Source organism: Pomacea canaliculata, linkage group LG6 (assembly GCF_003073045.1).
Source record: "Pomacea canaliculata isolate SZHN2017 linkage group LG6, ASM307304v1, whole genome shotgun sequence".
In the NCBI taxonomy this organism is placed as follows: Eukaryota; Metazoa; Mollusca; class Gastropoda; order Architaenioglossa; family Ampullariidae; genus Pomacea; species Pomacea canaliculata.
The window spans coordinates 28818073-28842842 of record NC_037595.1 but is presented as its reverse complement, the minus strand read 5'-3'; the positions used below and the strand labels follow the sequence as shown (position 1 = coordinate 28842842).

The following is a 24770-nucleotide window of genomic DNA, read 5'->3' as shown; positions in this document are numbered from 1 at the left end:
TGCTACTGTCAATTTAGAAAATCTCCAGTGATCTCAGAAAAGGATCGGTATACTCAAACTTGACTTAAGTATTCTGTGATACTTCTGAAAATTGTGCTCGCCAATTAAGTTATAAGCATTTCTTTTAAGTATTTGCCAAGACACAGGAAAACAAAATCAGAAGCTGTATGCATTTGGTTTGACCAGTGTGTTGCAACATGTGATTGAAAGCAGGACCACGAGACCTGAGTAGGGCGAGTGTGAATTGGCCGTAGTGTTCTCCCCATGTGAATAATGTCGTAACTGTAAATGATGTGAAGGTTATTTTAGGTAATAAGAGATGTGTTTGAAAAACAGCTTGAGAAGGTAAAAAGGAAAAAGAGAGCCTTGGCAATAACGGGTGAAGTCTATAAAGTTGAGGTGACTGTGTGGTTCCCACCTTCAACCATGCTCTTACGTGCCATCATCATAGCTCAGGCACCAGAAGGCTTTAATTCTTCATGTTAAAAAAATAATGGGAGAGTACCCCAGTTGCTTATTTGTATAAGCGCTCTAGAACAACAAACAATAATAAGTAGAAAACATTTGTACAAAAGAAAATTAATGAAAATTTCATCAGGTAATGAACCCTTGCCAATCACACATTAAACCACTCTCTCAACCCGTTACACGGGTGGGGAAACTTAAACCTGCCTGGCACTGCTGTCCTCTGAGTCACCACAATCATGCAGCCCTATTCGTAATTAGGTTTGTGAAAACTATGCTATGCCACTCTGAAGAGTATATATATATAATTACTCTTTAGTATACATTCACTTAATCTGCTCCCGATGGAGTTCATGGCATTCACAGTCTACACTCATGCTAAAACATCAACCTAGGTTTCCATGCCAAGGATGCGACCGAGAGTAATCGAGAGTGTAAAGGCACGTCACAGTGTGACGTCTAACACCTGCATCTGAATTGATAATCACTCCGATGATGTCTATACCTGACCGCGAGGAAATCAGAGAGAGTGTGTGTGAGTGTCATGCCTGGACTTTATTTCAATTAAAGTCTCTCTAATTGTTCTCTCTTTTTTCTTGCATAAAATTACGAAGCTTCTTTAATAAAAAGTTCTTTCTCACTGGGCTGGATTCGGGTTGTGCAGAAGGAGAGAAACAAGTGTCTCTGCAAAGGTAACGGTATGTCCAGCAGCTTTCTTTCCTACTTCTGTTAGATGGTTGCTGATAGTAGTCATATGGGATTCTTTTAGCGGATGTATGTTTGTATGTTTATGCATAGTTGTAAAAACATTGCACACAAACACAGTTTGCAGGTTTGTACCAAGTTAAAGCGCCTTTAGCTCCCTGGTACCGAGGGAAAACTGTAGTAACTGACCGCATCAGTAGTAGTAGACTCACGTTCTTCAGACAGGTATCAGTGGTCATGCATCACACATCAGACAGGTATCAGTGGTCATGCATCGCACATGCAACATGCAAGGGAAGTGCAGGAAGATGGGAGGGATGTAGTCTGCTTACATCAGGAGCTCAATGACTGACAGCTAACTGTGGTTTAAAGAACAGAATGAGTTATGTCAATGTTTGAACAGTTGCACATACAGACTATACGCTATGTCTATTCAGCAATCAACATTGATGAATTAAAACAGTATACAAAATCAATTACTGAGAAATACAAGAGCAATTCAGAAATAAACACTGATAAGAAAACAGATAAATAAAATTGCTATGAAAAAGCTGCAAATAAGTCTCATGAAAATAGATATCACTAAATTTACAGTGTATACAACATGCGCAAATCTGCTTTTGAAATAAATTTTGCAAGCGTTTGATGCTGTTTGTGTAAGGTAAGAAGAAAGGATGTGTGTCCTTCTGTCGCTAACTTACTCCTCTGTTTCCATGTATGCACCCTAGTCATCTCAGAGATCCACTCCAGGGGGTGACATGCATTTTGACGGAGTTGTACAAGCGATTAACCCCTTCGGCCTTTACCAGAAGCGGGTGTATTATCTCCTTTGCTTTCTCGCAATACCCGATCCTCTTTTCCTCTTGGGATCAGTCTTCTTGTTTGCCACGCCAGAGCACAGGTACCAGAACACACCCACCATACTTATTTCTGTGTTTGTCTGCCCTATGATGTTCCCTTTATTGTTGATTAGCAATCATTACGATTGATGACAGGTAAACGAATTTGTTTGAATATTTTTATTGTCATTACTAGTCGGTGCATCAGTTTAGTATAATGATGTAGTGCAGCTATGGAGATATGCATCTTGGTAAGTGACTGATAGCCCTGGCTGACTGCCTGAAGTCCACTAGTCACCATATTGCAACTCCCACTGTCATAGTCTTATACTGTCCACACTGTCATAGTCTTATACTGCCCACACTGTCATTTATACTGTCCACTGTCATACTCTTATTTATACTGTCCACACTGTCATACTCATACTCTCCTCATTGTCATACTGTCCATTTTTTCCCAGTATTTCGACAGTTTACGTATATTTTTTGGTCAATGTTAATGTTGTATTTCGTTTGGGTTTTTTTTCCAGCCGTTTTAGTTTTTGTTTGATTTCAAAAGTTGATGGTTTATAGGACTTGATAGATTGGTTAACAGGTAATTGGAAAATCAAATATGTCGGTGTCAGCACACTTACATTCAAACATGTTTTGTAATGTGGGCACAACTATTACTACGCGCCAAACAGGTGCGCTGTTCCAGGTGCGGACAACGATACCTGGGAAAGCCAGGGACTCGAACATGACGACCTGGTGAGGAGGACAGTACCTGTTGACCCCACAACTGGAACGTGGTCCCAGTGCCTCGTCTACAAACATGAGTCACTGCATAAACTGGCAAACCTGGCCAACGACACGGTCGAATGCTCACAATGGGTCTACAGCAAGGAGAACTTTGAACTCACGTTTATTTCAGAGGTAATTTTGCATTTTATTTTAGCCGTAAAATTACACATTACTCCCTGCGTGCCTGCAGTAAAGGGAGATCACTGTAGATGTAACGGTAACGACTCCAGAGAATAATGTTAGTGACATCAGGAGAACACTGGGAAGATATTGAGTAATCTTGAGAATATGAAGAAATGGAATCAGATGAAACTGCAAGAGGGTGATCATCACATCAGTTTTCTCGATGTAGCTCAAGGTCGCTGCCGAAACGAATGAAGCGGGCGGAATGGACTCCAAGCATTAGATCTAACAGTTCGCAATTCAAAATAACAATATATAAATAACATTATATGCATTATATACCGTCCTGTTCCAAGCCAGAAGAGGAAGAAAACGCAGCAGAAGCACATGTAAACATGAAGGTCCAACATTGTTATCCAAATCGAACCACAACACATCATAAACAATATCAAGGGGAGCCAATCCCCTAAGCCTGTTAGGACAAGGGACAGAACTCTCTATTGTCTAATGGCTTTCGAAACATCGCGATTTCAAAAAAAAAAAAAAAAGAAAAAAGAACAGAATTGATTTAATTTAATTCCGTTTTATTGAATTTACGTTTCAGTTAAACATCGTCTGCCAAAAAAGGTTTCTTTTGCCACTGTTGAAGTCCATAATGATGACTGGTCTTCTTGGTGGATCCTTAGTCCTAGGAACCCTCGCTGATGTGTAAAGTATACATTTCTTTGATAAAGTGGAACTTGAAAACATTTTGATGATCCTTTCTTATAATATCTCACATCCAAGTTAAACATCTTTTTCCAATTAGAAAATTAAGAAAAATGTATAATTTAGGTCCCAATTTCCTTACACTGAATGACATCTCTGTGTGTGTGTGTCCAGCATCGGGAGGAAGAAGACTGTCGTGATGAGTACCCTGGGTCTTATCGCAGTGACCTTTGGTGCGGCTTTCGTCAGAAACTATGTCGCTTTTGCGGTCCTTCAATTTTTTAGCGCCTTTTTCGGAATGGGAAAGTTTCTAGCATCATTTGTAGCAGGTGAGTCGATCAGCAGTATATTGTGTTCACTCCCAGGTAACATGGGCTGTTTAGTCGACAACACACGCTCGTCACACCTGAGTGGTTGTTAACCTAGTCAAATGATGAAAACGTTATAAACATTTTCCATGTCTTGTTTGTGGAATCTCGTTCTTATGATATCTTAAGATATTTTTGAATGCCCATCTTTAAATTTCACCTTCTACTGTCACTTGTAGAGAACTCCTCTTTCTAGTTTTATATATATATAGTCATTCAAGAAATGTACTTTCTTATTATTTGTATGGAGAACATCTTTCTATGAGGCATTAAAAGGGGAATTTGTCCCATTCATGGGCTTATGTGAGTTATTAATCTCCAACTTAGATGCTTCACGTTACCATGACAATACAACAACATTGGTTGTATAAAAATGTATGTATTAATTTATGTTATGACAACTTCTGAATTTTTTAAAAAGAAATCGCAATTAATTGTTTATAATGGCTGTATTCTTTATATTGTATTGAGCCTTTTTTGCATTCTTTTATTTATTCCATTTGATATTTCCATGTATCTGATTGATTCTTTGTAAGTTCTTTGTACCTTGTAGGTATGAATTCCCCTCTCAGAGCGCATTATTTATCCTGTTCTGTTTAAATTAATCATATCGTTCGTCTGTACGAGCAAACTCTTCTGTCCTTCAAGAATCTCGTCAAACAATAAATAATTTTAAGCTAAGGAAAACGAAAAACGAATTACCTTTGCTATAATAAATCTTTAGCAAAGTTTGGGAATGAAATAATATTTGTCATGATAATACACTAACACAGCAAATAAAAAAATTATGTTAATGCGATGACACGGTTAGTAGAGTTAGCACTTCGTCCAATTTAAAAAATATTGTTCTCTGTCTTTTGAAGAGAATCAGTAAATGTGTAAATAATAATGCTAGAGAATATAACAGTAATTACAATAACACAATAGCAATCTGAATGAACTAAAGAAAATACGATAATAAAGTGTGTAAGAAAACATGTTCATGATGACGCAATAGAAAGAGTGAGCTCTGTTCACTGTAGGCATGGAGCTTGTGGGGCCTCAGCACCGAACACTTGCTGGCATCGTGATTGAGCTCTTCTGGTCCATGGGCCTTTACATCATCCTCTTGATGGCCTACTTCATTCGGAAATGGAATCACTTGCAGCTGGCTCTGTCAACTGTCAGCATGATATTTATTCCAATCCTCTTGTAAGTAAAATCAAACTGACTCCTAATGTCTTGATATTTTCAGTCCTTCATTTTCTCCTTGTTTTGAGTAATACACTCTCTCCTCAATACTGCCACTCACGCCACTAAACCAAACAGAGTTTTAAAATTTAATAATTTGTTTACGATCCTTATAAACAGGATACATAAGCCAAATCAAATTGTTTATGATGTGCTTTATAGTTTTATTCCCGAGTCGCCCCGCTGGCTTTTGTCACGTGGTCGCAGACAGGAAGCGTCCGCCATTGTGCGTCACGCTGCGCACGTCAACAAAGTCGTCGTGTCTGAGAAGGTCCTCAGCCTGCAAGACTTGCAGAAAGACGGTCCAGGTGTCAAGTTCTGGCAACTGTTCACCCACCGGCGTCTGCTAGTCCGCTGCCTCATCGTCTTCTTCAACTGGTAGGCATCCCATAATTTTTATTCCGTTTTCTTTTGGCTGAACCTCCTGCTTGTAAAGACAGCGTAACGTGGGCAATCGCTATGACTGGTGATGAACAAAGAAAGGATGATGGATGACGAATAAGGATAGTTGACATTAGGAAATGTCTAAATACTGCTACTGATGTTGATAACGAGGATTAATGGCAGTGATTTCAGACATGGTGTGGATGCCAATGTTTGACAATGATAGTGAGAAGGAGTACAGGTGTGACGATAATCGTCTGTCTACCAGGTTCGTCGTAACAGGTGTTTACTATGGCCTGGGTCTGAACGTGGGCAGTCTGTCAGGTGGCATCTACATTAACTTCCTGTACGCCAGCATCGCCGAGACCTTGTCCTACGTGTTGTGTCTGGTGCTGCTCAACCGCATCGGACGACGGACGCTGCACTGCTTCACCATGCTGCTGGGCGGCATCTCGTGTGTGGCCATCATCCTACCCATCATCTTCGGCGACCAGAGTACATACCGCACCCATCTCTGATGAACAAACAAGGCGTTTAGAGACCAAACTTAGCACCGATATTTTATGGAAAAATTATTTAAAGATCAGACAATGTACTAAAGTTCAATGGACAATGAAGAACTCAAGAGCAAGCACAACATAATTTCTAGTACCTTGTGACAATCTTATCATCGAGCATAAGAAATATTACAATTAGCCACAAATGAACGCTTGTTTTTAACTTTTTCTAATTTTCTGCTTTTAAAATTTTAATTAACTTACTCTCCAGAATTCATTTCAAGCCTTTATCAGGTGTGCCACTAAATTATAAAACATACTCAGATCCATGACCTAAAATTTATACTCGAATGATGTCAGAAACATGTTTTCTACCTGCAGACACAGCCTGGGTGGCCACTGCGCTCTCCATGGTTGGCAAGTTCGGAATCTCTGCTGCCTTCTCCATTATTTATGTGTACACCGCCGAGTTGTTCCCCACTTTTGTACGAAACTCCATCATGGGGGCCAGTTCTGTCAACGCTCGTTTCGGGTCCATTGCCTCTCCTTATATTAACTCACTGGTAACCATTATACGCATGTAATACACACAAAAAAGAAATATAGCATTTAAAACCCTTTGGAAATATACACTCATTTCCACGTGTCTTAATTACGAGTAAACATATTGAAAACCACAACTTACGCCGAGAAGCAATTACAGTCCAAGAAAATATTCAGCTTAAGAACAAAAGCTGTTTTGTTTCCAGAGTTATTATGTCGGTGGCAGTATCGGAGTAGCTCTCCCTCCTCTCATATTCGGAGGATCTGCGATTGTAGCTGGTCTTGCGTCACTATGGTTACCAGAAACTCATCTTCGGCAGCTTCCGGAAACTATCGAAGACGCCGAAAGCTTTGGAAAGTGAGTGGATTTATATTACAAATATTGAGGGAAAGTCCTGGGACACCGGTGCTAATTTATTATAATCTGCTACTAGAGTATCTATGTTATTGTGAGATTTAACAGTCAAAGAAAAAAACTCATTTATTTAATGTTTACAGAGTTTAAAAACATTAACATTATTTTCTAGCTTCAATAATTACATGTGACGTTCAGAAATTTTAAATATGAAGTGAAGTGTTCACAATGCTCTTTTTCAGAAAAAAAGACAAGAACTCGTATGACCTTTCACAGACATCGGAGGAAATCAACAAGAAAGATATTTCCAATCATATTTAATAAGGATCAATCTGGCCTTTTACTAAAATGGTGTCCATGGTGAATGCAGATACAGCTGACAATCTCAAAGTTTCATCTTCGTTGCTTGTGACAGAGTTCAACAAGAAAATGTTAAATATGTTGACAATGCCCTTTCGTTTCCAGAAAAAGGACAAGAACTCGTATAATCTTTTACAGACATGGGTGGAATTATCCAACAAGAAAGATCTTTGCATACATATTTAATCAACAGTGATGTGAAATTTAAATAAAATGGTTTATTTGTCCAAGACAGTAATCAGCTTCCAGTGTCATCATTTACAAATTTCAGCTTGATTGTTTGTGTCAGAGTTAACAAATGAGAATAAAAGTATTCAGGTAAAATTTGCACCACTCTTTTAAGACTGATGAATGTATCTGTCCACATAATGTGTACGTGTCCTCAGTCCCATTAGCTACAACCTCAAGGTATCAACTCGCAAACAAGACATAATTTCAAACTTAATTAACCTAGATTAATCTGACGATAAATACGCATTACCAGCATTAAAAAGGTGCAAACATGAAGCTGCATTTTCACTCACTCACTCACTCACTCACTCACTTCACTTCACCTCACTCACTCACTTCACTCACTCACTCACTCACTCACTTCACTTCACTCACTCACTCACTTCACTTCACTCACTCACTCATTTCACTTCACTCACTCATTTCACTTCACTCACTCACTCACTCACTTTTTTTATTTGTCACTGTCAGATTTGAACACACCACCTTTCAGTCTTCAGACCTCCTTCTTCACCACCAGGCTATACAGCCGTTACCAACTAACGTGTCTAAAGTTCGTGAAAAAGTCAAGTTCGCCGTTTACAATGAACAAATCCGCTGAACCGAGACGCACACGCCCCAGAAGCGGTGACGTCATCGACAACGAGGCTGCTGTTAACGAAGATGACTAGTGCACGACGGACCACAAACACTCTGCTACTGTCCCCCTAGGTACCTCCAACTGCCAGGAACACACACGTCATACTCAATGGAGTGAACAAGATCGGAGTGACAGACGGCAACAACCTACCCGATCCTCTCCCCTCCAGACATCATTGTACGCGTGGTCAGAGTTACCTGCCCAGTCAATGGAGGACATCGAAAACGGACAACAGTACCCTACAAAGAACACCAACAAGAAATAAGTGACAAGATGGCCGGTCCTCCACAGTTCATGACAATTGCTATCCCATAATGTCGAGGACTTTGTGTGGACGGCAAGACACAAGCAAGACAAGGGAGAGAATAAGTTCCACTGACCCAGTGACTACGCGACACGAGGTGTCCGTGCTAACGGTCACCAGGACACAGCACGGGACTCACCCGTGAAAATATTTCACATCTTCAACTGCGACATCGAAGGTTTGCTCGTGAAAACACACTATCCTGGCTTTGTACAAACATTAACGTGTTTGTTATTGTGTTTGTTATTGTGTTTGTTATTGTGTCTTACAGACATTGCTTGACGTCAGCAGTACACTGCAATGTTTCTCTGACTTCCAACGATACTTCAGTCCTGCTTCTACACTTACATCGCAAGGAAGAGCTGCCGGCCGATATCCTTGTTTTAGTAAAAAATGTATTTAATAAGTTTTTGCATAGACTGCAGTGTACGGTTGACAATTTGATTTTATTGCAATTTGACACCGAGTTTAACCAGACAAGTTCTGGACTTAAACCCACAGATGAAACGCAGGGTTCGGAGACAGACCAGGAGGAGATCGATCCTCGGCCCAGAACCGGATCCGCTGGGGTGGTATGGTTGCGGCACTAGGAGGACAAAGAAGACTAAAAAGATAAGTGGGTTTGTGTGTGTGTGTGTGTTGCTTCCACCATTTTGTAAGTCTATGATCATGTTGAAAGCACAGTTACATCTGGACTTACAGGTCTACCACAGAGACGTTAATATTCGAATACCACTTCTACCTACCGCAGCGTTCTCATGGCAACCTATTTCTACCTACGCATCTGGTTTTGTAACATCATTTCTCATCTCCATCTCTTCCCCAGAAGCACATTTTCCCGAGTTACTCGACCATCTCACCGGAACATGGAGATGAAGCTGAGTTTGTAAGGTGGCCAGTGACAAATCACTATCATGTGACCCCCAGCTTTCATGCTCGTTGACCAACGGTGACCTCGCCACCAGTTCTGTCCATTTTTCACGGTTCCTCAAAGCCCCATGGGGAGTTAATCACACCAGCGCTATCCACACTTTCCATGTATCCTCCTCCCTGTATCTTTCCTCTTCTTCTGTCTTCTCCTCCACTTTCCTTATTGTTTGGGCATCGTGGTGTTGATTCCCTCTCCGATTTAAAACAAATGATATCACAGATGGTTCGCCTCTTCGAAAGTGAGACGTTTGCGATTTCTTTGTGGCTGTCGATTCTTTGCAGTCAGATGTTCCGAAATGTTTGTAAAGGAGACATGCAGGACATATAAGTCACAGGGCAGACACATTCATTTCGTCCTTTTCAGTTCGGAAAAGAATTACCTGCAGCTGATATAAATTACATCAAGCCTTATGAAACTGATATAAAGCCTTGTGGTTACTACTTCATAGCAGCTCTCAGTTCCACGTTCGCTTGGCCCAGTGACAAGAAAAAGCTCTTCTAGGAGCCTAGAGCCAGTAAACCACTCACAGTTAGCCCACTCAATGTATCATCATCGTTATTTCCTCAGCTAGCACTGTCATAATCCACTTACCAGAAATTGGTCATGAAGCCTTTGTTGAAGCGAGACATTCGATGAGATAAAATCTGAGAGGAAGGGGAACTGCCAGGGTCAAGACTGGAACTGTTTTCCCGTCAGACAATGTTTCAAAGTACAGCACCCTTTCCTTTCTTTAGCAACCAGTAGGTGAGACAAACACAAATGTTTAGCTTAGTCTCGGGATTTTTTCTAAACCAAGTACCTCTTTGACAGCGCCATCGTTAGGACAACAAGGAAAGGACTTTCTTTGAAGTTATAAGTTGTCGGTAGCCGTGAGATCAGATCCCGTCCCCAACACACCTTTTTTTTCTTTTTTTTTTATTACCTTCTTTTCCGTACTCCCACCCGGCTAGCCTCTTGGTGACAAATTATGGGTAATGATCAGTAGTGGTTATTCGATGGCCCTGCCACCCGCTCAACAAAGCTGGGTGAGGTCGGGCATGCGCACAAGGGTTGTTAACGCAACGGTGCGAGGCGGAGCGTGGCGGGTGGGTCACGTGATCGGAGTGACAAATGAGCAGCGAGGGCCCCGTGGGTCCCTGTGGGATCACCAGCAACCGCGCAAGCTGACCTGCTGCGTGCGACAGTGTGGTGTGGCCAGGAGTAGGTTCTTCAAAAATCATGTCGGTTTGATTAACGAAGCTTGCTGCTAAATTCAGCGATAGCCTCTCTCTGACTCTCCACTCTTTCCACCCCTTGTCACCCTTCCACTCCCTTTGATACACACCTACAAACGCACGAGTGCACGCAGGACAAATGCATGCTAATTAACTGCATTTCTGTTGTAACGCTTGTAATAAAGTGTAATTTATTTTGTAATACTCATATATGTTACAAACTTTATGTGCAAAGTTCAACTTCTCAAAGACTGTATGTGTAGACTGGTTGCTGGTCAGCTCGACCTTCTACTGAAATGGCGCCTGTTGCCATAACACAGGTGTGAACATCGGCTAGAGAAGAGCTGGACAACCGGACCTACCTGGAGAAAAATAATCCGCACTCCCTTCGTGAATTCAGGTGAATACAGGCATTCCTGTGTGAACATTGTGTATAAACCAAAGTTCAGTGAACTGTCTGTAGTGACATTAAACACATCAACAGGGACGTGGCTCATCGCATGCCAACCTCCAGTCTGCTATCCCGCCTCCTTCCCTCTCTGTTCCCCATCCCCTCCCTTGCTGCCTCAGGAGTTCACCCTGACCTTTCAACCGCAATCATCTCTATCCACACTTGGCAGACTGCGGCTACCGTTTCTTTAGGCTTTCAACGAGCTCTTAATGAGCGGCCGTCCAGCGCGCCAGCCATGTTGTCTTTTCAACTGAGAAAACTCGTTGTGCCGTGTATGTCAGGCAGATAAATAGCTCCCTATGAACGAACTCTAGGTCTGATGGGCGCCCCAGACTAACTGTTAATTATTTATTTATTTTTTAGAATAATTTTGCGTACTTGTTATCACCGTCTGCTTGTGGTAATCGTGAATTTACGATCGGCACTTTATCACGTGGCCGTGTGGTGGCCTGAGGAGGTAAGAGATCAACAAACTGTAGTAGGGAAGCTTAAATGAACCTTGCTTTGAGGTTAGTGCACTAAGGAACCCACAAAAACCTGGAGAAAAAAGTCTTTAGCTAAATGGCAAGTTCAAAACTTAACTTTCTTCAAACATTAAACACACGCTCACCGAACAATCAACAAAGATACACACTCACCTCAACAGATACAAATCTGTCAGGATGTGCACAGTCCAGTCAAGGCTAACTTCCAATTCTGTTCAGGACTTGTTAAATAACACAAATCTGGTCAGGATGTGCACAGTCCGGTCAGGACTACAACACCAAGTCGGTTCAAGACTTGCAAACAAAACGTCCGGACACACTGATGACACCGAGGAGACTGTTACTTCTCCCCGCCCCCGTCAAGGAAAAACTCACACAACAACATCCCAAACACTCAAACACTCTTTCCTTTGTTCTTCGAACAAAACAACCTATCAACACCAGTTGATTAAAAAAAAAACAAAAAAAAAAAACAAAGCCCGGCCGGCCATCCCTGTGTGGCGCGCACTCAGACAGTAATTGCTGTCTTTCAACCTCCACCTTCCAGTTACTTTTTCCCTGTCTCCTTCCTAGCTCAAAAAAAAAACATTAAAAAATATAGCGCAGCAGGTTTGTGACATACCTCAATCTCATTTATTATTACTTTCTTTGTTTAAACGTCTGGTCAAACAGATTTCTCAAATCATGAAGTGGAGTCATATCTGGCGTCCTGTCGGTAGAGGTTGTTGCTACTAATCCACTGAAAGACTTTGCAACTTACATATCTTGTATTATTTTAATTTTAACATAATGATTATTTAAAATTGGAACGTTTGTAGTTAAAAATAATTTTTTGTGCATCAACACTCTTGGCCAAACAGACAACAACAACAAAAAAAAAAAGGAAAAAAAAAGAAAACAATGTCTAAACTTTTGACATAAAGGCACGAGAGTGATTAGTGTTCATGGAGTGGTGAAATACTAAATTAAGGATGAATGAAAACGGTCCAGCTGATATTCAGTCTGCATCAAACCTTTAAATGTCATGTCAACATCATCTTGTGTGATAATGTCTGTGGACTGCCACTTGTTTGGCAGTAACAAGTTGGTTATTTAACTAATAAGCTTTGTCCGTAAATGGAGAAGCAGCCAGAGACATTGGTGTGGAAGGAATGTGCCATGTCGCATTATGTAAAAAATACTGTCATGTTTGAAATGAGTGTAATGGCGAAGCCTGCAAGGAAAAATAACTTTGGTACACGGGAAATGGCCAAAAGCAGCTTTACATGTACGATCATCGAAACACAAATCATTTCGGGTCAGTAGGTCGCGCACGATTCTCGATTGGGTATGGGAGCCCCTCACAGGGTGCAAACGTACCCACTCTTTGGTTTGAGATCATAAAGCATTCTTGTAGTGACGATCATATAATAAATCGTGCTCGAAAGGCAAGTTAATGGATGAGTTTCTCATGACAATGGCCAACATGCAAATTTCTCTGTTAGGATCAAGTTAATTATACATCTTCAGAGGTTTTCTCTCAGTGATTCTTTAATTGTGTGGAGGACAAGACCACTCTACCACGCCTAGCTGGATGTTCAGTCTACATTTAACTGACTGATGACATTTGTCACACAAGGAATCAAAAGAAGAGCAAGAAGACCAAGGTTCGTAACCGCCAGGCTGGCAGCTTTCTTGTCCTCGGCAATATTACCAAACGGTTGTTGCTCGGCAAGAAACACATTTTTCACTCTTGACTGTAGAACAGCGCCTCCATCGTCCACAAGCGTTGAAGTGGAAACATAACAAGATTACTGTAAGCGTGGTAAATTTAATTGCTTCCGTCGTGCAGATTTTTGAGTAATCGTTTGGAACAAAACATCCGGGGCTGCGATTCCGTCGTCCACTCCGTCTGCCTGAGGAGGCCATGTTGTGCTGCTGAGTAATGTCCAGGGATGCGGTGCCAGACTTTTGTTTGGCGTGAAGTAGCGTCAGATGTGGGGAATGATTTGTTGTCATTACGACAAGCACGATGACTCAAAGATTAACACGATTACATCCATCTGAAAGTCATCACTCAATATGTCGCGGGCTAAATATAGCAAGACATTGGGCAACGGCCCGCGCGTGCTTCATTCAGCGTTAGCGTGTGTGTGTGCGTGCGTGTGCTTTATGTGTGATGCATGTGAATAATAAAAACAACACTAATAGCAATAAGGAAAAAACATCGAATGGTATTCATGTATTGATATAGCGTGTGTATGTAGAAAACAAAAATGTCTTCGTGCATGCTTGAGAGGATCAGAGAAAGAGAGGGGGAGAGAAAAGTTCCAGCCTGATATGAAAAACAATTAAAAAAATGTACGCAGACCATTTTCCATATTCCATCTTATTGCAAACTCGACATTTTAACGCCTGTTGTTATTATAATGACGTCATGTGTGTACACTGAGACCTACTTTATGAAGCAGGACTACAAGTTAGGGACTGCGAGAAAATGTTCTGTCACTGACTTTCCCTCTATACTCCAACCTCAGGAGCAGGTACAAGACTTTGCCTCCTACGTTTTGTTGGACAGTTTAGCAGTCAGTGACAAGGAGGTTTTCCATCTTGTCACAGACTGCAGCCAGCATCCTGCTTCCACCCTGGGTACAGTATAGTCTGCTCACTCTCTCACTGCTATCACAATGTCCTGCAACATCAAGAACGTCCCACGTTGAACATGGAACGAATCCGTAACAACATTTATAACTTAGAGCAGACGATTAATCAAACAATGAAGTGAAGATCATTGAAGAGAACATCAGCTTGCTGTGTCCTTAGCGACAGTAGTAGTAGTAGTAGTTGTTGTTGTTGTTGTTGTTGTTGTTGTTGTTGTTGTGACAAGACAGGCGGCGCTGAGCTCTTTTTCCAAAGAAACATTTCATGTAGAACCTCTTTGATTGCTCAGGTCTGTCGAGGTCACGGATTATCATCTGTTAGCTGTGAATATTCAAGCAAAAATTAGTGGTGTGACACAAATATGAAATTTATAGGAACAGATCGCTTTTAACTATTTAAAAAAATATTTTCAGAGGCAGTTGTAAAAGCATGAAAAAGATATGAAAAGAAGTATTCAACTGCTGTGCCCCTCAGTGTCATACCATGCCTGTAAGCAGTATCAGTGTCACTAGCAGACTCCATATATAATTCATTGCGAGACGACGGCCCTGTAGCCAACTGCTCAATCAAGGGATCAGATAGGGTTCCTGTATCTTTTTCTTTGGGCAAAAGGAACAATCGCAGACAGGTGCAATGTGTCCAGCTAATCGCAAACTAGTCATCTAGAAATACTTTAAAATGTCAGCGGTTTAGATGGTTGCTAGGCGTTGGTTGTAAGCGGTGTACCTCTCAAGGTATTAGACAACATCTGATCCATTCATGGTTTTCAAGATTTGCACATGATGGCAGCTGCCAGTCCAGGTAAGTAGCTGAAGATTTTTGTTCTCCGACAATGCTCCGGAAAGAACACTCCTTCCCGCAAGGTTTTGTCAAGAAACACCTCACTCGTGTTGTCAGGTGCCAGAGCAAGGTGGATAGACAGCCAGACAGTCAGACGGACAGACCCACGGATAAGATCGCGAAATGCCATCCAGATTGTTGGTCGCCCAGACGACAAAACGCACTTGATCACGCTTGAAAAACATTCAGCAAATTAACTGGAGGGCAAGGTCAGGCCTGACGAGAGGGAGGGACAAGGGGTCTGATGTACCCGGGCCCGCGGCTGTCAAGGGGGCCCGGCCTTGGTCAGTGGATTTTTTTTTTCTTCTTCTCCTTTTCTTTTTCTTTTAAAGAAAGGTCTTAGGACAGAACACCCAAGCATTACACATGCAGAAGTTGAGTTTGAGTGTACATATTGAGATTCGAATTGTAAACATACATTATATACTGGGAAAATAATTTACGATTACAAGTACAAGGGGCCCGGAGAGGTCGTCTGTCCCGGGGCCCGGGCTGGCTCTCGGCGGCCCTGGGCAAGGTAAAACTAGTCCGAATGGAGACGAAACAGGAGACTGGCGATGCTGCTCGTAAATTGTCTCCCTTGTTTTAGGATTTCGTCCCCTGGCTCTTGCGTCTGTCTACCCATAAATCAGAGCGAGAAGCAATATGGCCGCCCGCTGGGCGAAACAAACCCAACCGTGTCCCAAGAGAAATGCTATACCCTAGTCCCTCTTGACACCGGAGCAAGGGGAGTGAAGAAACTGCTTTTATTATTTCTTTATTTGGCCTCTGGGATGCTGACAACAACAGTTCAAAGGCAGTTGTTTGGGGTTTTGGGTGCTCTTTCGGGGCAGTTGGTTATGATGAAATTAGCATCGGGAATAAAAATTAGGCTCTGGGGCGAGAACAATAAGACTCTAGACAGCAAATATCAGGCAATTGTGCAATGAAAATCGGAAAACAAAAGTATACTTTTGTATTTAATCTCTAGTCTGCATTATTCATACGACTGAAAATAAAAACAAAAATTACGGCTGAGTAAAACAATTGGATCACACGATCGTACAAGTAATATAAACAAATCTCAGCTAAATTATCTTCAGATAATTGCCCACAATGTACATTATTGAGGTGTGGTGGACACCCCCAGCACGAAGCTAGTAAAAGCATTTTACCTCTTGCAAATCAAAAAACTCCTCTCCTGCCGAAACACACACAGGTGCATAAGCACAGACATTAAAAGAAACAAAACAAACAAAACCAAAATAAATAGAATGGTCAAGAACGAACTTGTCCATTACCAGCGATAAATATTTACTAACTTTAACAAAAAGTTCATTATTTGTTAGATGAACTGTATTCAGACTAAACGACCACTTTGGTAAAAGTCTGAACGTGGGCAGTCTGTCAGGTGGCATCTACATCAACTTCCTGTACGCCAGCATCGCCGAGACCTTGTCCTACGTGTTGTGTCTGGTGCTGCTCAACCGCATCGGACGACGGACGCTGCACTGCTTCACCATGCTGCTGGGCGGCATCTCGTGTGTGGCCATCATCCTACCCATCATCTTCGGCGACCAGAGTACATACAGCACCCATCTCTGATGAACAAACAAGGCGTTTAGAGACCAAACTTAGCACCGATATTTTATGGAAAAATTATTTAAAGATCAGACAATGTACTAAAGTCCAATGGACAATGAAGAACTCAAGAGCAAGCACAACATAATTTCTAGTACCTTGTGACAATCTTATCATCGAGCATAAGAAATATTACAATTAACCACAAAAGAACGCTTGTTTTTAACTTTTTCTAATTTTCTGTTTTGAAATTTTAATTAACTTACTCTCCAGAATTCATTTCAAGCCTTTATCTGGTGTGCCATTAAATTATATAACTTACTCAGATCCATGACCTAAAATTTATACTCGAATGATGTCAGAAACATGTTTTCTACCTGCAGACAGCCTGGGTGGCCACTGCGCTCTCCATGGTCGGCAAGTTCGGAATCTCTGCTGCCTTCTCCATTATTTATGTGTACACCGCCGAGTTGTTCCCCACTTTTGTACGAAACTCCATCATGGGGGCCAGCTCTGTCAACGCTCGTTTCGGGTCCATTGCCTCTCCTTATATTAACTCACTGGTAACGATAATACCTATGTAATACACACAAAAAAGAAATATACTATTTAAAACCCTTTGGAAATATACACTCATTTCCACGTGTCTTAATTACGAGTAAACATATTGAAAACTACAACTTACGCCGAGAAGCAATTGCAGCCCAAGAAAATATTCAGCTTAAGAACAAAAGCTGTTTTGTTTCCACAGTTATTATGTCGGTGGCAGTATCGGAGTAGCTCTCCCTCCTCTCATATTTGGAGGATCTGCGATTGTGGCTGGTCTTGCGTCACTATGGTTACCTGAAACTCATCTTCGGCAACTTCTGGAAACCATCGAAGACGCCGAGAGCTTTGGAAAGTGAGGGGATTTATATTACAAATATTGAGGCAAAGTCCTGGGACACTGATCCTGATTATAATCTGTTACTAGGGTATCTATGTTATTGAGAGAGTTAACAGTCGAAGAAAACCTATGTTTACAAAATTGAAAAACATGAAAATTATTTTTAGTTTTAATAATTACCTGTGACTTTCAGAAATTTTAAATATGGTGAAGTGTTCCAATGCTCTGTCTTTTTCAGAAAAAAAGACAAGAACTCGTATGACCTTTCACAGACATCGGAAGAAATCTCCAACAAGAAAGATATTTCCATACATATTTAATCAAGATCAGTCTGAAATTTTAATAAAATGGTGTACATGGTGAATACTCGTGACAGTCTCAAAGTTTCCGCTTCGCTGCTTGTGACAGAGTTCAACAAGAAAATGTTAAATATTAAGTGCAGTTTTCACAATGTTTTCCAAAAAAAAAAGGAAAAGAACTCGTATAACCTTTTACAGACATGGGTGGAATTCTCCAACAAGAAAGATCTTTGCATACTTATTTAAATAATATCGATCTGTAATTTAAATAAAATGAATTACTTGCTGAATACAGTAATCAGCTCTGATCATCTCGGTGTGTGTAGAGCTGATTACTGCTCCTACACATTGTTGTGTTGTATGCCAACACCACTTTGCTCCTGAATGAAGAAGTTGATCCATTACCAGGGTTACTGTTTATGTAAACAATCCGTGTCAGGTTTCTGAGGGTTCAGCTGACGTGAATATGTCAGGATAGTCACGGTTCTGTTTATGTCAAATGAAATAATTTTGTCAAAGTAAAAACTAACAGAATAAGTTACCGCAAAAGTCACAAGTAAAAACTTATGCACCGTACTTAGCAGGCAGGGAATTCTAACTACTTACTTAATCTTGCTTTTCTCTACACGTTCAAGCACGATTGCACTGACATTTACTGGCATAAATAAATAGATATAAAGAAACACAGAAATACACAAACGGACGCGCGCTCGCACACACGAATATCAAATATTTAATCCTAGCAGATGTAAGTACAGACAAACGTCAACTGCACTAGAAATGTAAGACTCTAGAAGACACAGACTATGTTCAGGAAGCGACCTCTGACCCGATGTTACTATTGCCTCAACTTTCGAGAGTCTCCTGTGGCTGCAGTCCCTGCCCACTCGAGGTTGTCAAACAAGCTGACAATGGCGTTGGTGTCTGTAGGGCCAGACACTGGTGGTCCTCTATAATGTTGACACAAAGTCTTCATGGACTCAGAAGGGACGTTTGTCACTGGATGGCTTCAATATAGCCCTTAAAGCCCCACATTAGAGCTAAGGTTGAATATTATGGTCCCACTGTGTCACGGATACGATTATTGCCCCTGACTGTGTTAGTGTGATCATGAGTTTTCACCCTTGGTTCAATGAATGGAGAAGAATGTGAGTTATGTAACGGAGTGAGTGAAGTGTCCACATGACACCAGGTTAGTTTTGGTAAATCGAGTTTGGGCTTTCCCAAATAAGAAGTCTTAGAGTGAGTCACAGAGAAGATTTGGTGTGTGATGGGAATGAATATAACTCCTTGCCGAGCCAAGGTGTCGAACATGTTATTCTTTTTTAATCACCCTAATGTACTATGGTAACAACAGGTGAAAGAGGTGTGTAAAGTTTAATTAGGAATGCGAGACTGCAAATAATGGATTTTTGGTCCGCTTGACTTCTGTTGATCAGTGAACTTTTGTTTGTTGGGGTTCATTCGTAGTTCCAGGACTGTTGCAACATATACCTCGGTGCCATTTGTAGTTTAACGAAGCTGTCACGTTGACGTGGCGGAGGGACGAACGAGACGTGACAAAACTATAATGCGAATTTTTAATCGATTTTATTTTAATAAGCTCAGTTCAGAAGAGTACGAGTTTCATTTCTTTTTACGGTGGAAATTGTTTCTGTATTTTTTTTGTTTTTGTATTGGTTTTGTTTTGTTTGTTTGTTTGTTTGTTTTTGTCAAATGATTTCTCCGTTTCGATGAAGAATTTTATAATCAATGGCAAATATCTGAGACAAGCTTTATTCCCTCATCATTTATTTAGCCTATTATACAGTGTATAAGTAACATCAGTCTCAGTCGCACACATTATCAACATCAAAAAGTTCACAAACAAAGCTGCATTTCCACGCCAGCAGGTGCAATCGAGAGTAAGCGGGACTGTGAAGGCATGTCACGGTGTAACACATTGCACTCAAGCTTCTGGCCATCATGAATATGTAACCACGATTCTTTCAGGATATTTTCTTGGCTGGCATTAAGGCTATCCTAAAGTGCAGCTTGCTTGTCCTTGATTGAAATTACAATAGGTTAAAATAAATTTGCTTTCTAAAAAGCTCTTTCTTCTTTGGGGACTCATTTCAAGTTGCGGTGTCATCGAGGAACACAGGTAAATGCTATGTTCGTCTTGTTTTAAAAGAACACACTGTAATGAGAAGGTAAACTAAATATAACCGAATGAAAACTGCATGCACAGTGTCTATGAAACTATAACTTTAAAATAATTAAAGTCTAAAATTAAAATTTAAACCGTAAGCTGTAGAAATAATTGCCACACGTTTTTCAAAACTCGGTGTATATGAACTAGAGCATATACATGGTTGAGATTACTTGTAAAGATTAGTTGGCTAGGGGAAGTGTCTTTTGTTATTTGAAAGTTTGTGATGGATTTAACTGACATTTTTAAAAATTAAATATTCTATCTCTTCAATTGCAAGAAAAGAAAAAACAATAACAATGAACTACCTCAGAAATTCTGGCTACAGAGCATTTTGTGTGCACCTCTCAATGCTTTTTCTCGTTCCAGTTGCATGGAATCTTCCAGATACCCCTTGCAGTGGGCGACATGTATTTTGACGAAGTTGTACAAGCGGTTAACCCCTTCGGCCCTTACCAGAAGCGGGTATACTTTCTTCTTTGTCTCTTCGCAGTACCCGATGTTCTTCCCACCTTGGGAACTGTCTTTTTGTTCGCCACCCCAGAACACAGGTAACGGAGAGTACGAACTCATCCACCCTACTTATATCTTGCATTTTTCTGGCTTTGGATAAATCATCTTGATTCATAAGGTTATCTGACATTTACTAGATGGTGTCTACTGTCTACATTAAGAAGCTATGCATCATATTCCTGTGTTTTCTATGAACTTGCTATGAGACATTTTTACACGCGACTTTCACAGATTATACTACAGATGGACTTTTTCGCAGTAGTCTTAAATCAGTGGGGTAGATACGTAAGCAGGTGTGAGGAAAATCAGAAAGAAAGGCAAGTAGGTAGGTACACACATTCACATACATACCAACTGGTACAGCAATTACAACGCACCCAACAGGTGCGCTGTTCCAGGTGCGGACAACGATACCTGGGAAAGCCAAGGACCCGAACATGACGACCTGGTGAGGAGGACAGTACCTGTTGACCCCACTACTGGAACGTGGTCCCAGTGCCTCGTGTACAAACATGAGTCACTGCATAAACTGGCAAACCTGGCCAATGACACAATCGAATGCTCACAATGGGTCTACAGCAAGGAGAACTTTGAACTCACGTTTATTTCAGAGGTAATTTTGATTTTTCATTCCAACCGTAAAATTACACATTACACTCGTTCACCTGGTATGTGATTCCCTTTTTATAATTTCAGTTGAACATCGTCTGCAAAGACAAACTTCTCTTGCCGCTGTTGAACTCCATCTTGCTCGGTGGTCTTCTTGGCGGATCATTGATTCTGGGAACTCTGGCTGACATGTAAAGTATTTTATAAGGTTTTCTTTGTGACGTAGTCACACTCTTTTATTTTCTTTGCATTCACAAACCACGTGATCTTTTGTGAGAGGAAAAAAGTACGAGTCGACTATACTCTTTTCTGTTCTTTTCTATCACAGCTAAGCTTAAATATTTTACACTCGAAAACACTTTTCTTTTCTCCTTAGAAAACGTATTCAAAATTTAAATGTGAATGCCTTAGCTAGCGAAGAAAAACCGTCTGTTTATTATAAATGCGTGCATGCGCCTGTGTGTGTATGTTTGTGTGTGTATGTTTGTGTGTTTTCACATACCTATGTCTGTGTCCAGCATAGGGAGGAAGAAGACTCTCGTGGTCAGTGTCCTCGGTGTCATCGCAGCGACCTTTGGTGCAGCTTTCGTCCACAACTATGTTGCTTTCGCGGTTCTTCAGTTCTTTATCTCATTTTTCGGAATGGCAAAGTATTTGACAGCCTTTGTGACAGGTACAGTGTAGGGCCGGCCATCAAGCCGCGGTGATTGGGGTCCTGTGTAGTTGGTCCGCGGCTTAACTTTATTTATATTTATACAATTTTTACTTTTATTAGATTATATCATTTAAAATAATGCTTTAAATAAGAGCGGATTTACCGCGGATTAACTTTGTACATTGTGAGGTGTGAATCGGTTACAATGGCGGCCTTCATGACACTGACACTCAGCCTGGATAAAACAAATTTATATTTTAATATTTGAAAAAAATCACATTAACATGTAACAGTATCTAACAATTATCATATCATTAGAACTTCAACATCGAGTAAATAAATTTATTTTAAAGTAAGTGAAAATATTTTTTACAAATTTGTGTTTCTCTTTTGTTTTTACAAATCTTATATTACTGCCTATATTTGCGTTTAAGGTATATTTTTTAATATAATAAATAATAAATAAATTTTTAGAAACAATTTTCCCCAAATTCAAGCATCTTGAAGCAACTAACAACAGGCTTAAAAGAACATTTTTGTTATAATACCATGATGACAAGGTTAATGAATACAATAATAGTTCATAACAATAAATAACAAAGGTAATGTAACATTTGTATGATGGTGCGATAACAAAGTTAGTCATGAGATTCAGCAATATATCTAATTTTATAAATTGTGTTTACTTTCGCTTAAATAGATTCTGTCCTAATGAAATAAATGAGAGTGAGCACTGTTCACTGTAGGCATGGAGCTCGTAGGGCCTCAGCACCGCACTTTCGCCGGCATAGTCGTCGACATCGTCGGGACGATAGGCCTTTACATCACCGTCTTGATGGCATACTTCATTCGGAAATGGAACCACCTGCAGCTGGCTTTCTCAGCTGTCAACCTGATATTCATTCCGATCCTCGTGCAAGTAAACTAAAATTACCTTTTCAAGACCTTATTGATCGCCACCTTTTATATATTTTTATTTTAAGCAATAGATTCTTGTATGAAAACTGGCCATAAAATACAGTCTCCGAAACTTATTTGACAAAATTATTATTTAATACAACAGAGGCTTGTGTCATTGTGTTATTGCTGAGTTTTTCGAATGTAGGTTCATCCCCGAGTCGTCCCGCTGGCTGGTGTCACGTGGCCGCAGACAGGAAGCGTCCGCCATTGTGCGTCACGCGGCCCTCGTCAACAAAGCAGTGGTGCCGGAGAAGATGCTGAGCCTGGAGGACCTGGAAAACGACCGTTCAGGAGGGAAGTTCTGGCATCTGTTCACCAACCCACGTCTGCTAGTCCGCTGTCTCATCGTCTTCTTCAACTGGTTCGTCATCACAGGCATTTACTACGGCCTCGGTCTGAACGTGGGCAGTCTGCCAGGTGACATCTACCTCAACTTCCTGTACGCCAGCATCGCCGAGACCTTGTCCTACGTGTTGTGTCTGGTGCTGCTCAACCGCATCGGACGACGGACGCTGCACTGCTTCACCATGCTGCTGGGCGGCATCTCGTGTGTGGCCATCATACTACCCGTCCTCTTTGGCGACCAGAGTACATAATCACCTTTCTCTGGTGGTCAAACAAAAAGTCATTGAGTTAATCACAACTAAATGTAAATCTCAAGCACTCATGTAAATATAAGGTAAAGATGAAGTGTTAAGTATTCAGTAACTGTTATAGGATGGGCGATTAAATTCTAAAACTTACTCAGCTCCATGACTTAAAACTGTGATAGTCTAATGATCTCAGAAACTTGTTTTCTACCTGCAGACACAGCCTGGGTGGCCACTGCGCTCTCCATGGTCGGCAAGTTCGGAATCTCGGCTGCCTTTGCCATTATTTATGTGTACACCGCCGAGTTGTTCCCCACTTTTGTACGAAACTCCATCATGGGAGCCAGCTCTGTCAACGCTCGTTTCGGGTCCATTGCCTCTCCTTATATTAACTCACTGGTAACAATTATAAGCATGTAATACAAACTAAGTTTATATACCTGTAATACACACAAAAAAGAAATATAGCATTTGAAACCCGTTGGACTGATTTCCACGTGTCTCAATTACGTGCAAAGACACCTTAAAAACCACAACCCACGCCGAGATACAATTACAGTGCAAGAAATATTCAGCTTAAGAACAAAAGCTGTTTTGTTTCCAGAGTTATTATGTCGGTGGAAGCATCGGAGTAGCTCTCCCTCCTCTCATATTTGGAGGATCTGCGATTGTGGCTGGTCTTGCGTCACTATGGTTACCTGAAACTCATCTTCGGCAGCTTCCGGAAACCATCGAAGACGCCGAAAACTTTGGAAAGTACGATTTATATTACAAATATTGAGGCAAAGTCCTGGGACACTGGTGCTGATTATAGTCTGTTACTAGAGTATCTGTTATTGTAAGATTTAACAGTCAAAGAAAAAAACTCATTTAATTAATGTTTTCAAAATTTAAAAACATTAAAATTATTTTCTAGCTTCAATAATTATATGTGACGTTAAGAAATTTTAAATATGAAGCGAAGTGTTCACAATGCTCTTTTTCAGAAAACAAGACAAGAACTCGTATGACCTTTCACGGGCATGGGAAGAAATCTCCAACAAGAAAGATATTTCCAATCATATTTAATCAAGATCAGAATAAAATGAGGTACATGGTGAAGGCAGATACAGCTTGCAGTCTCAAAGTTTCATCTTCGTTGCTTGTGACAGAGTTAGACAAGAAAATCTTAAATATGTTGACAATGCACTTTAGTTTCCAGAAGAAGGACAAGAACTCGTATAATCTTTTACAGATATGAGTGGAATTCTCCAACAAGGAAGATCTTTGCTTACATATTTAATCAACAGCGATATGGAATTTAAATAAAATGGTTTATTTGTCCAAGACAGTAATCAGCTTCCAGTGTCATCATTTACAAATTTCAGCTTGATTGTTTGTGTCAGAGTTAAGAAAAGAGAATAAAAGTATT

General features: G+C 40.7%; 2 protein-coding genes across 3 annotated transcripts; both read left to right on the top strand.

The window, feature by feature from the left end:
- The first annotated feature begins 80 nt into the window (after nucleotides 1-80).
- LOC112566200 (organic cation transporter protein-like) lies at nucleotides 81-7684 on the top strand. Its single transcript, XM_025242216.1, has 11 exons — nucleotides 81-1163; nucleotides 1899-2071; nucleotides 2696-2924; nucleotides 3520-3623; nucleotides 3798-3952; nucleotides 5014-5182; nucleotides 5384-5599; nucleotides 5874-6100; nucleotides 6484-6665; nucleotides 6852-7003; nucleotides 7243-7684. The coding sequence occupies exons 2-11, from the start codon at nucleotides 1929-1931 to the stop codon at nucleotides 7319-7321; spliced, it is 1656 nt and encodes a 551-aa protein (XP_025098001.1). The 5' UTR covers nucleotides 81-1163; nucleotides 1899-1928; the 3' UTR covers nucleotides 7322-7684.
- Nucleotides 7685-10888: 3204 nt separating this feature from the next.
- On the top strand, nucleotides 10889-24768 carry LOC112566197 (organic cation transporter protein-like). 2 transcript variants are annotated; one of them, XM_025242210.1, is made up of 10 exons: nucleotides 10889-11080; nucleotides 20402-20583; nucleotides 20930-21158; nucleotides 21242-21345; nucleotides 21673-21827; nucleotides 22556-22724; nucleotides 22915-23357; nucleotides 23577-23758; nucleotides 23964-24115; nucleotides 24346-24768. In XM_025242210.1, exons 2-10 carry the CDS (start codon nucleotides 20441-20443, stop codon nucleotides 24425-24427), a joined length of 1659 nt encoding a protein of 552 aa, XP_025097995.1. In that variant the 5' UTR covers nucleotides 10889-11080; nucleotides 20402-20440; the 3' UTR covers nucleotides 24428-24768. The 2 variants fall into 2 exon arrangements, with proteins under 2 accessions (XP_025097995.1, XP_025097994.1); XM_025242209.1 differs by lacking the exon at nucleotides 10889-11080 and adding an exon at nucleotides 19765-19984.
- The last annotated feature ends 2 nt before the right edge of the window (nucleotides 24769-24770 follow it).